At 48.3% G+C, this 16,215-nt stretch overlaps 1 protein-coding gene and 1 non-coding gene across 3 annotated transcripts in view; both read right to left on the reverse strand.

The window, feature by feature from the left end:
* Positions 1 to 363: 363 nt before the first annotated feature.
* Positions 364 to 16,215, reverse strand: part of Psf3 (DNA replication complex GINS protein Psf3) — a 52,667-nt gene continuing 36,815 nt past the window's right edge. For both annotated transcript variants that reach the window (XM_065426726.1, XM_070530704.1), the window contains exon 3: positions 364 to 7,799. In XM_065426726.1, coding sequence (XP_065282798.1) covers positions 7,563 to 7,799 — 237 coding nt within the window. In that variant the 3' untranslated portion in view covers positions 364 to 7,562. The remainder of the gene's footprint in view (positions 7,800 to 16,215) is intronic.
* TRNAT-CGU (transfer RNA threonine (anticodon CGU)) lies at positions 15,446 to 15,517 on the reverse strand. The gene has a single exon. It is a non-coding gene; the product is annotated as a tRNA-Thr (tRNA).

The raw sequence follows: 16,215 nt of genomic DNA on the forward strand, positions 1-16,215 counted from the left end.
CGAATGCGAACAAGACTGCTGTTTATTCATGGATATGCGCGAGGAGGGGGGGGGGGGGGAGGGGGTTACAAAATAAGTTCACTTTCAAACGGCTCCTTGTCCAACACACTGAGTACGCCCGGGGTCCTTTTAAGCACCCAAGTACCGCATGACATTGTGGCACCACCGGCCATCGACTTGTCACAGCTGTCAGGCCCGGCAGCTGCGAGAAAATCAGGTAACCGAACATGTCGACCTCACAGCGGCTTTATTGACGCAAGCTTCGTAAAATGACGGAGAAATGTTGGTGAAATGACCTCGCTACCCCGCAGAGACGGTTGTTGGCAGTGTCACAGTGTACTGCCGCCAATGAATGAGACAAAGTTAATCAATACTGTCGACTTTATTACATGCATAAGACACCATAACATTTCTCAAATAACGACACCATATACCATGAATAATTAGTTTGAATGAATGAATTTAATCATGTACACAGCAGGAAAGGCGGCTGGACGTCGACAGTCGCGCGTTGGCTACAAGAACCGTGAACGTTGCTCGATGGATGGAATTAGTCGCTGTATGGTGCATTTTATCCTGCTCTAAAATATATAAACTGTAGAAGTCTCGAGACCAGACAGTCTACATCTGGCGACAAGTAAACAAGCAAATTAACTTAATTCACGGTCACTGTTATCACTCTGCGCAAGCTACAGACTCACAAAGTCCGAACACGCGCTAACATTGCTGTCGTCAGACTTAATTTTTCCTGTGACGACGTGATACGCTAGGTTGGCGCGCTGGTGTGCGTGTTGACTGTGCAGGACGGAATGCTGGGTCAATGGCGTAGCCAGAAGCACATCTGAGATACAGAGGCGGAGGAATATAATGATAATGTTATTTCATTAGACGTCAATGCTCCACTGTAGCTAACGAAGTGTTTGCGTAGAAATTGTTTGTACGGATAAAAAAATACATCTAAACTCAACCCGTGCAAAAGAGACAACGGTCGGTCAATGTACAGCCTGGCTTGCTGCTCCATGGACGTCGAGGGCAACTAGTACTCGGAATACTCGCTGCAAAATTTGCGAATAAAGTCGACACCATTAGGAGGATTATTTCCTGGCTGAAAGCACTCGGGTTACTGCGACACATTTTGCGTGCCGCTTTGACGAATACGATTACACCGTCGAACTATTATTTCCCGAGATTGAAACACGATTTGACCCCTCGACCCACTCAGGTTTCACACGCAAAATTCATGCAAATTCATCAGCAAGGGCATGCCACACGGTCCTGTACTGCACCGCACGTCAGCTGCACGCCTCGTGGGAAGACAGCAAGAATGTAGCCACTTGTACTCTGGCAGACATCACCTAAAGAGGCCTCACATCACTCCTGTTCCTAGGTTTCATCTTTTGTAATCTTTCCTTCACGCACTGACGTCAGGATGCATACTTGTGCGTCAACAAAGTCGTTCCAGTGAATTGGAGAGCAGAGCACGTTCACAGACACACCGGCAAGCAGAAAGACAAAGTTGGCGCAGCAGGATTGCGTGTCGCTGGCTAGGCGTCGCCGACGTTGCACTACCTGCACCGGGCTCGATCCAAAGTGCTTGCAAAATCACAAACACAAAGAAACGGTTCGGCCGTTTAAAAGGAAAGCGCCTTAACCACGAATTGTAATCCAGGTGAACATTTCGCTCCAATTAATAATGGCGCACGCTACAGCCAGAAAGAACAGAAGTGGTGCTACCGACCTTCACGATGATGATGATAATGACTAAGGCCATCATCATCATTACGCCTCTCCGACAGAAACGCTAAAGCACAAAATCCCATAGACAAAACGAAACACACGAACAGGAAACTGGAACTCAGCAATCTAACACGCCTAAAGATGAATACGCCATTTTATTGTTAATGTACCGGTAACACCCAGGTTTCTTGCACTCGATCGCTGCCAGTGGAGCAACGACAAAAAAATTGCCGTCCACGGGTTGGCAACTAGGCATTTCATTATAAAAGAAATATTAAAAAGGAATCGTTTTTAAACAGCCGACTATTTCGCACTGAAGTACCGGACAGGAATGGAACTTAGTCTTTACGCTGCTTAGCATGCGTTTCTTGACATCGTTACTTCGGTCCGCAGGAAGCAATTTGGCACTGAGTGTGATAAAAACGTAATCAAAGCCACAAGGCACCAACATGGTGCCTAAATCATAGCTGATCGTAGTGGAATGCCTACACAGCGTAAATCACATAGGACGCAGCGCACACAGCACGCGAAAGACCGTAAGTTTTAAAGCGAAGCTTTCTTTGCGCGGACGGTTGTCTGGCCGAGCAAACCGGGCCACTACTGGAGGCAGTAATTAAAGGTGGCGATTTGGTAAACCGATTGTAAGAGCAGTGCACGATACGTGTCGCCGCAAGGATTTCGATGTGTTTTGTGAAGCGGGTCAGTCCTGAAGGCAGTGCAACATCACAGCACCAACATGCATCATAGCATTAACAAACAGGCATACAACCAGCGAGTGGTCCCAGCAGCCTATCTCAGCAGGCCTGCCGGGAAGCGATCACTTGACTTTTACAATCAACCTCCGAAAGTTTCTGCCTATTTTACCTTCCAGACATTCACAGGACTAATTACAGTAAGTTAAAACGAGGCTGCGCGAGAAAATTACGGCTCGGTTTTACACGATGTATAGCGCCAGGTTTTCCGGGTCTGCGCAGGTAATGGTGCGACGCAAAGAACTTCCATAAAAGCAGTAATCCGTACGAGACTTTTGTGGTCAGAATGCTTAAAAGTAACGACGAAAAAACATGCAACTGACTGCTACCAAACGCGGTCGTTCTGTGGCTAAGCGCCAGGTCGCGGGTTCGACTCCGATGTAGCGGAACCCCAAACATTTTTCGAAGATGTTTTCGAAGACTATCTCACTGAGCGAAGAGCGACATTTACAACTGCGAAGTGCCGCCTTAGCCGAAAGACTGCTCGTGGTTTCTGTGACATGCTGGGCCATTAGATTGGCAACCACCTTTTTTTGCCACACACTGCTGTTCACATTGCCCCCCCCCCCTCGACCCTCTTTCTCTTTCACACATATTTGTTCTCTGTCATCTGCTGCATCACGAACCAGCAACTACGATTTCAGAAGTTTCAGAAAGCGCGGGTGACCATGCCTGCCGGTGCACGCACGAATTGCCAAGTATGCAAGTTACGCAATAGCACAGTGGTTAGCGCGTCACATTGGCGTCGTGGCACGAGATTCGATCCCCAATGTTTGTTTGCTGGCCTGTCGCACTTTGGGCTTTAAGGGACGGTCCGACGTGACGGAAAAATAAGATACCCGACACGGGATCCAACTAATGACCTTGCAGTTTCAAGCCAAGCGTTCTCATCGCTATGCGACATGTGCCTTGCAAACACGGATATATACTTGCAGTCGGCGTAAAGAAACCATTGAGGTTTTCCGTTGGGCTCACCGTGAAAGGGAGCAGTCTTACAGAGGCACATAGCAAGAGCACAATGAAAGCCGAATAAAGGACCTTTCCGAAAGAAACAAACCACCGGCGATACCGGCAACGCGTTATTCCTTCGCTACACCGGTGTTCTGCGAAGTTCATGAACGAAAACACTGACCTAAATTCTAACCACTGTAGCTTAACTTCGTAGCTTAACCATGGTCGCTACGAAGATATTTTCATGATCACGTGCGATTATCAAAGCGAATCCATGTGTAGGGGTGCTCAAATAGTTGTTCTCGGTAACTTAGTTAAGAAAATTAGTCACTGAGTTATGGCGATATTTATTATTCTCTCCGGCACGATGTCATCTTCACGTGATTGCTACGGTAGTGGCGCGCACCAACGAATCAACGGCGCCATGTTTAGCATGTCGCTACGGACGGCTCTCTCCGGTTACAGCACCCAAGACGGCTCTTCGCCGTAAAAAACTCGCACACTCATATTCAGACACGTTAAAGATCCGGCGTACGCGGTAATAAACACAGAGATCTTCCGAACGGCGGTCTTCATAGAACAGTGTGTAGCCTGGACCATGAAACCACATCAATTTAGATGCCTGCGGCTTCTTCGGCACAACGAAATTACGACATACACTGTGTACAGGCGGCTATGATCAGTGTATTACGTCGTATCGTGTGCCTTATAATTTTAGGCCTCACCTACCGCACATGTGGGCATCCTGTGCCAAGGCACCCTATAGTATATCTATCTTGCACTCGAGATTGATTCAGCCAGGCCAAATTGAGTTTTTACGACGTACAATGCAAGTCGCTTCGATGTGGTCATTTATGCTTTTAACACTTTCGGAAGTCTCGATGTTACTCGAAATCTGCGCACGACATCGCTATGGTGTAAGCGGTAATTTCCACTTTATTGAGATAGGAGCACAAACTGTGCTTCCCTCCCACTGAAGTCATTCCCACAAGGTGCGCGCTTCCCGGAAGGACGTACGCACTGCGCGTAGCAGCAAGCGGCTTTTCCTGCATGACGCCGGAGTCTTTCAGGGCGGTGCGCAGAAGGGTGGCCCAAACGAGCGCAGCAAGCGAACAGCCACATCTCTCTCACGTGCGCGCGTTGAAATAGGCGAACATGCAAACGACGTGAATCGTTGATGGACTACTCCTCGTCGCGAGCAGTACAGCTTGAGTGAACCAGCGGCCGACAGTCCCCAAGCAGCACGCAGGTTCAGCCATCTCCGATATCAAGATCGTACACGAAACACTTCCGTTGACGCCCCGCTAACTTTGGCTAGGGACATCTGCAACAGCTTCGCGGAATTCGTGACGCACTTCAGTACCAAAGAAGAACAGGTTTGGTTGAGCAGCGTTTAACGCCAGTTTTTCCTGGCACAGTCACTGGCTTGAAGAATTGGAGCCTTAAGAACGCAGCACAATACGGGTCACACGGCGATTTTCTTTCTTTCAATTGCCTATGCACCCCAATACGAAACAAGAATTATGCCATCCATTCAATTAGGTTTACAGACGACATATATAAGCGAGTGCTGTGACAAAACGCTGTGCTAGCAGACCATAACGCGCAATCTGTTCCGGACCATTTATAAGCATAAGTGAACTTGCAGGAAATGCGGCCGCAATAATGGGCGCGACGGCATAGCTCTCGGCGAGCGTCACCCCTACGACGAGGAAAGAAGTAGGAAGCGTTCGAAGCGGTAAAGTGCCCAACGAACAGACCACACCGCATATCGTCGAATCGAGCGTGCGGTGCTCGCCTGATCAGTACATGCGATTTGTGTACGGCACACAGCTGAGACCTAGTGTCCGCATCGGTGATACCTGGTTGCTGGCGCGACCCCCTAGTTCCTCGTGGGCTGGGCGCAAAATCAGCAATCTGTGCAGTGAAACAGGAGCCACGGCGCTAAAGATAATGTACTGGGGGGTGTTATCTTTCCTGCATAAAATGCTCCGGCCTGTTCCTTAAGCGGCGACCAAGCACATTAGGTATTGTAATGACACTAGAACATTGCTGCAAGACTATATACATCTAAACAGAGCCATGGGGACAACCAATTGCTGGACGCGTCGCACAAGTTCAGTGCGCAGTACCGACATGTCAGCACTGCACGCGCACGCAACTGCGTGATAATTTTCATTGGCCCGCTTAGCAAAACGCAACGTCAAGCCGTTGCTTAGCCAGCGTCAGAAACACCATTAGATCCCTCACAGCCACAAGACACTTGTGCTTTAACTGCGCATGACAAAATACAGTTCCACAGGCGGCACTGTCACCGGTGCTCATTACCTATGCAGTCAAATGCGTTTCCTGTCTCAGCCATTTTAACCGGTAGTGCGCGTCCTAGAAGTCGCGGTGGAATATGATGTTGGTTCACTCGCTCACAACAGCACAGAAAGGCAACTTTCCTTCCTTCCCGATGCGCCTAGGAGGACATCTTGGTCTTTTGAAATTGGCAATCATAAGGATGACTTCTTCTTGAGCGAGTTGGTGTTTACCTAACATGATGTTTTTAGGGCAAACACTCGAAAAAGGAAAGGAAGCAGAGAGGCAAAAGGAATGGAAGCGCTTATCTTTCTTTTCCATTTTCACCTTTCTGTTCCCTTTTTTTTTAGTTTTTGAGCTAAAAAACATCATGGCAATCATAACATTCGGCGCAGCCGCAGTTCGCGAAACAAAAGCGACGCATTATCGATTGCTTACTTCGGGCACCACTTTTACATTCGCGTGACGCAATATGATCAGCGCAATGTCTCACTATAGAAGTACGGGGGTTCGCTGTATGTCACGATGTTTTCATTACATGTTCTGCGTTGCCCTCGACAACCGCGCGACGCGTAAAGCCGCGCGTTCGCACACGAGTTTCGTCACGCCCGCGCTACCGCATGGTTAGGCCGATCCGCGGGCAGTGGAAGTGATCACTCCTGAAGTCATCGAGAGAGAGAAGACTAGCCGATTACATTGCTTCAGCCCCCTGTGAGTGAGGGGGGCGCGCGCCTCGATTAATTTCCGCAAACAGTTCATACACCGAAGCCGTTATAGGGTGCGGTGGAGAATATCCGACCCAAATATCGACGAAGTTACACTAAGAACCATTAGAGCTAGCGCAATGAAATTTGGAGGGGATGTTTAGCAACCTTCACCTTGAAGCTAGCTCAACTGCAGCAATAGCAGAGCCCTATGAAGGAGTGCATGCTGGACAGATACAAAACAGTGTATAAGATCTGTTATGTCTGATTCGCGCAAAAAAAAAAAAAAAACATGAGGGATCTGCAGATAGACTGTAGCGCAATGGCCGTGGCGTGCAGATTACAGTGCGTGAGAGAAAGAGAGAGGGAGAGAAAGCTTTCCGCGGCTGTTTAAATTTTGGAAACGAGACTTAGCAATGGAAAAACTAAAACGAAATAAATTTGCGAGCGAAAAAATGGGATGGGGTGGGGTGCAGTATAATTCCACTGAGTAGAGGCGCACAGCTCTCGATGAGTTTTTTTTTTTCTTTTTCCATGGCGGTCAGCGACTGTAAAGGGGACAACATGCATACGCCCTCAAAAAAAGATAAATCAACGTCGCTTCGACAGAAACTCCAGTGCACCGCAACTGGAACCTTTTCGTAGTAAAATCAGTTACACGGCGACCCTCGAGAAGTGGATATATAAAAACGCAATTTGTTTTTGCAAAAAACGAACATTACGGCTGGCTAGCGATGCTTTTACAAAAGTCAAGTTTACGTCGCGTCACTTTTTACAAAAGTTTTCTGGACAATGAAAATGTCGGCGCAATAGTTCGTAAAAACGGTAATCCACGACATTTTAGCCCCAAAGTTTCAATTGCAGTGGCGCTATAGCGCTGTGCAATACACACACACACACACACACACACACACACACACACACACACACACACACACACACACACACACACCCACACACACACACACTTACACACACACATTAATGCTCTCCCGTTTCGGGAGCTGCGTAGAAACAATTCAATGTAGCCGCGAAATGGCACCGAAGGCGTCCGTTCCTGCACGACGTGTAGCCACCGCTGGCATCAGATGACATAACTAGCACCCAGCGTCGCTCAGCTGGACTCTGTCAAGGCGGCCCTCTTGCGCTTGCGGTGGTTGGTCACCATGGTAGCCGTGGCGATGCGGTGCGACTCGCGTCGCAGCCAGCGCTGAAGATCTTCCAGTGCCTCGCGACCCAACGAGAACAGCTCACGCTCGGACAGGTCCAATCGCGCGGTCACGTCCAGCGCGTCCTCCTTGAGGCTGCCTTGGGAGCAGTCCATGATGTACCGGAATCGGTTCTTGAACGCCTGCAAACAGAATAAACATAGGCAAGGAGTTCGGAGCAACACGGCCCGCATGCACTCCGGCTCCGTGAGAACAACGTACTTGTACGGCAATTAACGGGGAAGAGGGTACTCCCTGCTGGCTGCTCTGTAGCTGTCTAGTGCGAGGGCGGCAGCTGGGCATAGGTCAGCAGTATGAGCAAGGGAGAGGGGGGGAAGTGACAGAGGTAGGGGTAAGAACGAGAATCCTGCGCGTTGGCAGCTACGCTCGCAGAAGCTGCTCACCGAAAGACAACCCCCCCCCCCCCCCTAACACCACCGCTCCAATATCATCTTTTTTTCTGCGACACCATGAAGGCCGACGGCCTTCAAACACACGCACGCAAGCAGGCAAACAAACAAACAAACAAACAAACAAATAAACAAACAAACAAACAAAAAATTGACGTGAGAGACGACGTCAGTTTACCTCGCGCACTCACATTAATCCGTTACTCCAATACAGACTCCTCCGGTGGGGAATACGACACAGTCTCACTAAACGTCAACAGCAGCACTCCAGCATTACTGTTGGTTGCATAACCAGATTTCAGCCAACCTTTTGCAGTCTTGCTAGTGGTGAAGAAGAAGATAGTTGGCTATCATGCAAGACACTTTATTAGCAGAAGCTTTGTTTTTATTTCTTTCTTACATTACATTATGGTAATACATTATATTAGCACATTATGGTAAATTACAATACAATATTATGTGATAATTACTGTTCTATTATTTTTGTTTGTCAGCAGCGCAGCAGGAAACTACAGGTCTTTCTCGTCTGTTCTTTATTTTCGCGTTAAAAATAGGCAAATGTTCGTTTGTCGCACCATGGCTAGATTTTTGGCTACCAATTAAAGCTTTTGCCGTAGTTGGCGACTTTTTTGGTTACTTTTCAGAATTGGAACAGGAGTTGGAATTGGAACGTTACTTTTTCTTCCGAAGACCTGGCAACCCTGCTGCGGGGACTCGACGGATTGCAACGCGTTCGCCTGAGCGCAACCTCTCCGTGGCGATAGCTTCAAACTAATTCATTTCCCTGCCTCTTTTATCTTCACCTCTTCCACCCCACACAATATCCCTCATACTGTCCCTATTGTGGAGCAAAGCCCACATTATATCATTGCACCTGGGAGTGCCCACAACCTCCGGGTTACTCCCCTATTCCTTCACCTTCCTCCTGGGAGACTGCACTCACCAGCTCCGACCCGCAAGAGCAGCGACGGCTATCCGGCGGGCACGCGGAGTGGCGCGAGCCAATGGTGCCCTGAACTAAGGGCTCCACCCTACGACGAAGTCACCCAATATCTTTACAAATAAATGTTTCTCTCTCTCTCTCTCTCCGGAAAATTTTGCCTCGCCGTTGTAGGGTACCGAGCAGTATGCATATGGTGCTTTGTGGACCAAGCGTCTCACGTTTTCTTCGATATTCTTTCGGTAGCGACATTAGGTGCCCAAAATATACGGCATTCGATTGTGGCCAACATTTCCGTGACCCGCCCCACAATAGAAAGAAAGACGTTGTTGCGGGGCAGCAAGTTGTCGCATGGTGAAAGTTCGATTTTATTACTACTACTTTTGCGGAAAGTAATGGGCCACGGGACGTTTCAGTTGCCGGATACTCTTATATTATTGCGGCAGCAACTATATGGATACTCCAGGCGCATTACTGCCATCGCCGTCGCCCCATGTTCCGTAGAAAATCCAAGGGCGATAACATCGTGACCGTGCGCCGCATGCTGTATGTGCGAGTGAAAGTGTAGGGGGGTGGGGGTCTGGCATGGGTGAGCCGACGATGGTGGCTCCGTCTTGTATGCGCAAGGGAGAAAATCGGGGAGGAAGCGCGCCGCCTCCTGTCGAGCGCGATACATCAGGGGGAGTGAAGGGAATGGGGCTATGATCTGTAAATCTGTGGTTGCGCAACATGTCTATTTGCCTTGTCTGGCCCATTATAGACAGCGAATTTTTCTTAGATACGTAGCTTTACTGGAGACTTATACCTATATTTAAATATCTTTTTACGAGGTTTTGTGTATACCTGCTGTGAACTTTGTTTCCAGTGACACTTTTTTGCCCTTTATCAAGCTGTATCTTCGTATTTGTGTATTCCATTGTATCTTCGGATTTCTAACGTACGAGGGCGAGTCAAATGAGAGTGCAATAATGGTTCGGTTCATTATTTGCGAGGCATGCGCGTAGCCCACAGGTATCTCTCATTTAGAAAAGTTACACGTAGGTGTGAGGATAAATGTTCTTTAATGCTCTTATACACTGGGTTGAACGTGGTTGCGTGACATAATGGACGTTCCAAAAGTGGAACAGTGTGGTGTCGTGAGGTTTTTCACAGTTGAAGGTGTTTCCCAAAAAGAGATTAGTCGCCATTTGGCTGCCGTGTACGTTGAACATTGCATTTCGTTGGCCACTGTGAAGCGTTGGAGCAAACGGTTCAAAGAAAGACGTAAAAGTTGCAAAAACGATCCAAGGCCGGGTCATAGCCATAGTGCAATCACTCCCAACAAAATTGCAATGGTTGATGAGCTGATTAGACAAGAACGGAGGATATGCATAAATGAACTGGCAGAGCGTGTGAACATCAGTCACGGTTTGGTTCACACCATAATTCATAAACATATCGTTTATCGGCTCTTGTGTGCGCAATGGATGCCCAAGATTTTGAACCACCACCAGAAGACGGAGAGGTTCGGCGCTGCTTTGACTCATCTAATCCAGTATCACAATGAGGGTGACGAATTTCTGGTCTGCAGTTATGACCAGGGATGAATCATGGTGCCACTACTACGAGCCTGAAACACGACGGCAAGTGCTTACAGTGGAAACATTTGAATTCACCACCCCTAAAGAAAGCAAAGGTCGTCATTTCTGCCGGAAAGGTGTTGTTGGCTTTTTTTTTTTTCGATCGCTAGGGGCCATTAGTGATTGAATTTGCTAAACCTGGAGAGACTATCAATCGTTTCCGATATTGTGAAACGCCGGATCGGCTACGTGTTGCGATCAAGAAGAAACGACGTGGAAAATTGAGGAATGGGGTCATTTTGCTCCACGACAATGCCCGTCCCCACGTCACTGATGGGGTTAATACAAAACTGGCAAAGTTCAAGTGGGAAACGGTGCAGCATCCACCATACAGCCCAGGCCTGTCGCCTTGCGACTTCCACATCTTGGGGACACTGAAAGAACAGCGCAAGGAAACCAGATTCGTGTCAGACGATGACGTGAAAGAGACAGTTACCGACTTTTTGAAGCAGCAACCCAAGGAGTTTTATGAGACGCGAATCACGCGACTGGTCAGTCAGTAGGGCAAATGTGTAAATGCTCATGAAGACTAATTTTAAATAAAGTACCCCGTTTGTCATATATTCGAAGTGGCTCACTTTCATTTGACTCGACCTCGTAAATTTTGCGGAACCCCTTTTTATATGTGCTCTCTGTCGCGACTATAACTTCGGTGCAATTACAGTACACGACCGGTGAAACATTAAAAAAAAAATTATGGGGTTTTACGTGCCAAAACCACTTCCTGATTATGAGGCACGCCGTAGTGGAGGACTCCGGAAATTTCGACCACCTGGGGTTCTTTAACGTGCACCTAAATCTAAGTACACGGGTGTTTTCGCATTACGCCCCCATTGAAATGCGGCCGCCGTGGCCGGGATTCGATCCCGCGACCTCGTGCTCAGCAGCCCAACACCATAGCCAGAGCAACTACGGCGGGTCGGTGAAACATTGGTGGCAATACATTTGAACAAAGGACAGCATCACTGAAATTTTTTTCTGGCCATCCCATATGCAGAAAAATGTAAAGAAGGTTCTTGAATGGCAAAGTTCGTTAAAATATTTGTCCTCAACTTGTTCATTTCATGGCCTTTACATTTTTCATATCAGCGGCATGCACTGCTTTGCTGGTTTCAAACGGATATAGTTATGAAGTTCGTGTGATATTTTCTTTACTTATTAAATAGAGAGAAAACATGGAAGCATTGATATCAGTTATTTCAGGCACAATTATTTAGGCATACGAGTATATCCTATTGTAAAAAAAAAAAAACATATTTTGCTTGTCTTGACAGTGCGTACCGTTCAAGAGTTCGTTTGCAGCACCTTTGGCGATGGCAATGCAATTACTATTTATGTATGTGATCCGTAAGGAATAGGTCGAGCGCGCACACACACACACACACACACACACACACACACACACACACACACACACACACACACACACACACACACACACACACACACACACACACACACACACACACACACACACACACACACACACACACACACACACACACACACACACACACACACACACACACACACACACACACACACACACACACACACACACACACACACACACACACACACACACACACACACACACACACACACACACACACACACACACACACACACACACACACACACACACACACACACACACACACACACACACACACACACACACACACACACACACACACTAAAAAAGGATGCTTGCTTTGGCAGAGAATGGTTCCTATGAACTGTTTTGCAGCGAACGGTTAAGAACTCATGCGGCGTGCAGGGCATGGGCGTTGGTTGTGATACCCATAGACCAAAGTTGGCGTCATAAAGGTTAAATGACGAGCGGCTCATATCCACGGGAACGGTCCAAACATTTAGACTGGACTACCTTTGGGATCGGCACACATTTTTTGACTGCTCCATCTTCGACATCGGTCCACGAAAATGACCAGATAGTCGCCAGATAGTCGTCACAGAAAACTGGGCTCTTGCCATGAATATCTCGCATTAAGAAAAATAAAATAAAAAGAAAGAACAAAAGAAAAAAACGAAAAGACGCAATTGCGCGCTTGTAAGACTGAATTTCAGTTATCTCAGCCATTAACAAAAAAAAAAGAAGAAAGAAAAAGAACGAGAAAAGGAACAAAGAAAAAGAAGAAACGAAGCACACGTCCGTCACAAAGCCACCGAGTGCGTTTCAATCCGCTGCCAGTTTCACCCTATCGATCACTGCTCATTTAGCACCGCGGCAGATTTCCGTATACGACGGTGCTGACGTGCCACCTAGCTCACGCCGGGTGTCCTGACCAATCGCGCTCTTTTTGAAACGGGCACGCGGGTTTCCTTCTCTGGAAACACGATTGAGAGTGCTGCAGTCCAGAGGCGCAAGTACGGAGTGGCGTCACTTCATATATATGGTTTAGCTTGGCAAAAAGAACCCTGGAAACAATTTCGTTCAGTGTTTCTAAAGACTCTACAACTTTTGTAATTACAAGCTACTCCTTAAAACAACTATTTAGCCTAATGAGGCAACCATTCGCACTTCAAAATATAGTTTGAGAAGCTCAATATAATTACGAACAATACGCAGTTTTCTTTTTCTTTTTTTTTAAATCTTAAAACTGCGCTAGGTAGGAGACACCGAGGTAGAAGAAGACAGGACGAACTTAGTCCTGTCTTCGTCTTCGACGTTCGTTCTGTCTTCTACCTCCGTGTCTCGTCCCTGGCGCACTTTTAGGTTCACAAAAAAAAAAAAAGAAGTCTTACCAGCTAGCCTCCTAACACACTCTCCTCGAATACGTTGTTGGCCTCATTCACTCATTCATGCACCAATTCTATTAAAGTTTCGTCTCAGTTACTACACGTGAAGCCCCCAGTAGAAGGCGCGACAGGAGCCAGAAAGTGCGCGCGCAGGTTGTTTCTCAAGCCGCAAGAGTGGAAAGTCCGGGCTGCGTGCCAAAGACGCAAGAATGCTGCTGGAATGCCCACTCGCTAACAATGAGCATCTGGCGAACCGAGACGGGCAAAGCGCGCGTGATTGACACGCGGCCCGTTTGACACGAGCGCGCTTTTCAAAGCTGAAGCGCCCTTTTGTCCCACGCGACCATTCACAAGGCAGCATCAATACACGCTGAAGAAAGCATCTAAACACCAGCTCCATTGTACTCCACCCTTGTATATTATTTATGAAAGCATCTGTGCTGCATGCGTAGATGCACGTCATGCCTCTACCAAACAAAGAGCAGCTGCGCGCCCAGAATATATGAAAGCGCACAAAATGCAGCATCATTTGTCAAGTCTAATTGTTATTCGAGCAACGTTTAATTGAACGGCAATGTACAACCGAAACACGAGCAAGAGCTTTTCCTTTCCTTCATGTTTTTACACAAGCATGCGCAATAAAAACATTCTTTAGACGTTCTCCAAACCGTACAAGAACCAAAGCCGGGATAATGTAACGATTCTATTCTTATTCTTTACATTTTCGCGCTTCGTCTGTAGTTCGAACGGCGCTTCGCCTACGTTATCACCAGAACCGGCAGGTCATGATGAGCTGTTGGTGATAAGCAAGGTATATAATCGGCAGAGAGAAATCGATATATTCTAACCGGCCCAAGATAACTGGGACAAACACTTGGACACGTATGAGATTCAGTAAATTACCGGCAGTCAGCATGGGCAACTTTTCAGTGAAAGCATACGTTTTCCTGTCGCATTCCCTGCGCAGATTCTGCCCAGAGTGTCGCATCGAGCTTCCTCGACTCTCCAGATCCGGCTAAAAACGCAACCGTCTCCGCCGGCATATACGCCCAGCGAAGCGAGGATCTCGCAGGAAAAAGGCAACCGCGAGAAGTGACTACTCATCAAGAGCCTGGATATGCGAGGCCGACGCGCAACAGTGGCCGGATTCCGTCGCTGCGGCTGCGTTCACTTTTGGCGGGGCACGCCAGCCGTCGCCCAGGGGACTTCCCGTAGGCGACGGCGAGGCAGCGGAGAAAGCGTTCAGCGGGCGCGGCGCTTTCGATTTCGCCCCGGCGCACCTGGAACCGCTCCGGGCGACAGCGCGCGCGAGCCGCGGACCTCGAGCCGGTTCTTCCCGGCGGCTGGCCTACATCGGGAAGGCGGCATCACGCGTCGCGCGCACCTCTTCCAGCAGGGATCGAGGAAAGGGCTGCGCCGCACGGCGAGCACATTGTGCGATGCCACGCAGACTCTTCTTGACACACTCCGGCACTTCGCTATGTGGTACGCGCGAACGTGCATTCTATGCGCCACGAAGTAAAGAAAAGAGAAGCCCAGCGAGAGGGACGCGCATGCGCGATGTGGCAGGCGCCCAGAACGCACACTCTCGGCAAACGAGTTACTACACGACGGCTATAAGCGCTCGGCGCCTCCGACACGGAATGGGACACGTGTAAAAGGATGCCCACACGCGATCCGCTTGTCGTATCGGCGAAACTTGCGATTATGTTGCGGCGTCTGTACGCCGCAACGAAAACGACCACAATCACAGATTCACAGAGCACGGTACGGCTGTCAGCGTTCCGGCATATAAATAACGTGGAACGTTGTGAAATCACAGCTTCTGATTTGTTTTAGCGCAGGGAGACTGACACGGACACAGAAGGCACATGAGCAACAGCAAACAGCGTTGAACGAGAAGAAAGGGGGCTAACCGAGAGGCCCGATATTTATTAATTATGGCATAAGAAGCCAAAAAACAGGACACCAAGGACAACACAGGTGAAATCACTTGTACTTACTGATTTGATTAAAGAAATGATAAATTAATGGAAATGAAAGCGGATGAAAAAACAACTTGCCGCAGGTGGGGAACGATCCCACGTCTTCGCATTACGCGTGCGATGGTCTACCAACTGAGCTACCGCGGCGCCGTTTGCTTGCCGGCTTCTTATATGCTACAACACACAGCGTCGTGTGTTGTCTCACGCGCCCTCTATGTACGTGTCATTCTGCGTGCGCTAAAGCAAATTAGAAGGTGACCATACCAGCAAGCCCGTATATACACCTATCCAAGTCGCAGCTACGTTAAGAAAAATACGCGTGAGTGCTGCATTGACACCACTACCTGTCAAAAGTGAAGCTACCCGCCAAGCCGCCCACCTCACTACTAATTGTGAATCTATGATCCACACCATATATATATTCTTGTTAGATTTCATCAGACATAACCAACTATATATGATATATAATTTGCAAGCTCCAAACGTTTCATGCCACAGGGTAACCTTTCGATTGCAGAAAAAAAAAAAAGCAGAGGCACTTACGACTGCTTACGTGTGGGAATGCGAAAGCATTATACGCCCTTTGGTAAAATATTTCTTTATACGCGTTCCTTGTCCGCGCAAGCTCTCGCCTGCATTCCAACTGCGCCTCGGTAACGCCCAATGAGAACGTGCCAAGCATCTCCACGCACTCGCTTGCCCGCGAGGAGTTCAGAACTCGAAGGACGCACGCACTAGGCACACCTTTAGTCAGCCACCGTGGCGTCGGGAGGCATGCTCGGCTAGTACCCCGGAGGCTCGGGTTCAACTCCCACCCAGAAAAAAATTTAACGCCAATCCGAGCA

The sequence above is a fragment of the Dermacentor albipictus genome, chromosome 1 (genome assembly GCF_038994185.2).
Source record: "Dermacentor albipictus isolate Rhodes 1998 colony chromosome 1, USDA_Dalb.pri_finalv2, whole genome shotgun sequence".
Classification (NCBI taxonomy): Eukaryota; Metazoa; Arthropoda; class Arachnida; order Ixodida; family Ixodidae; genus Dermacentor; species Dermacentor albipictus.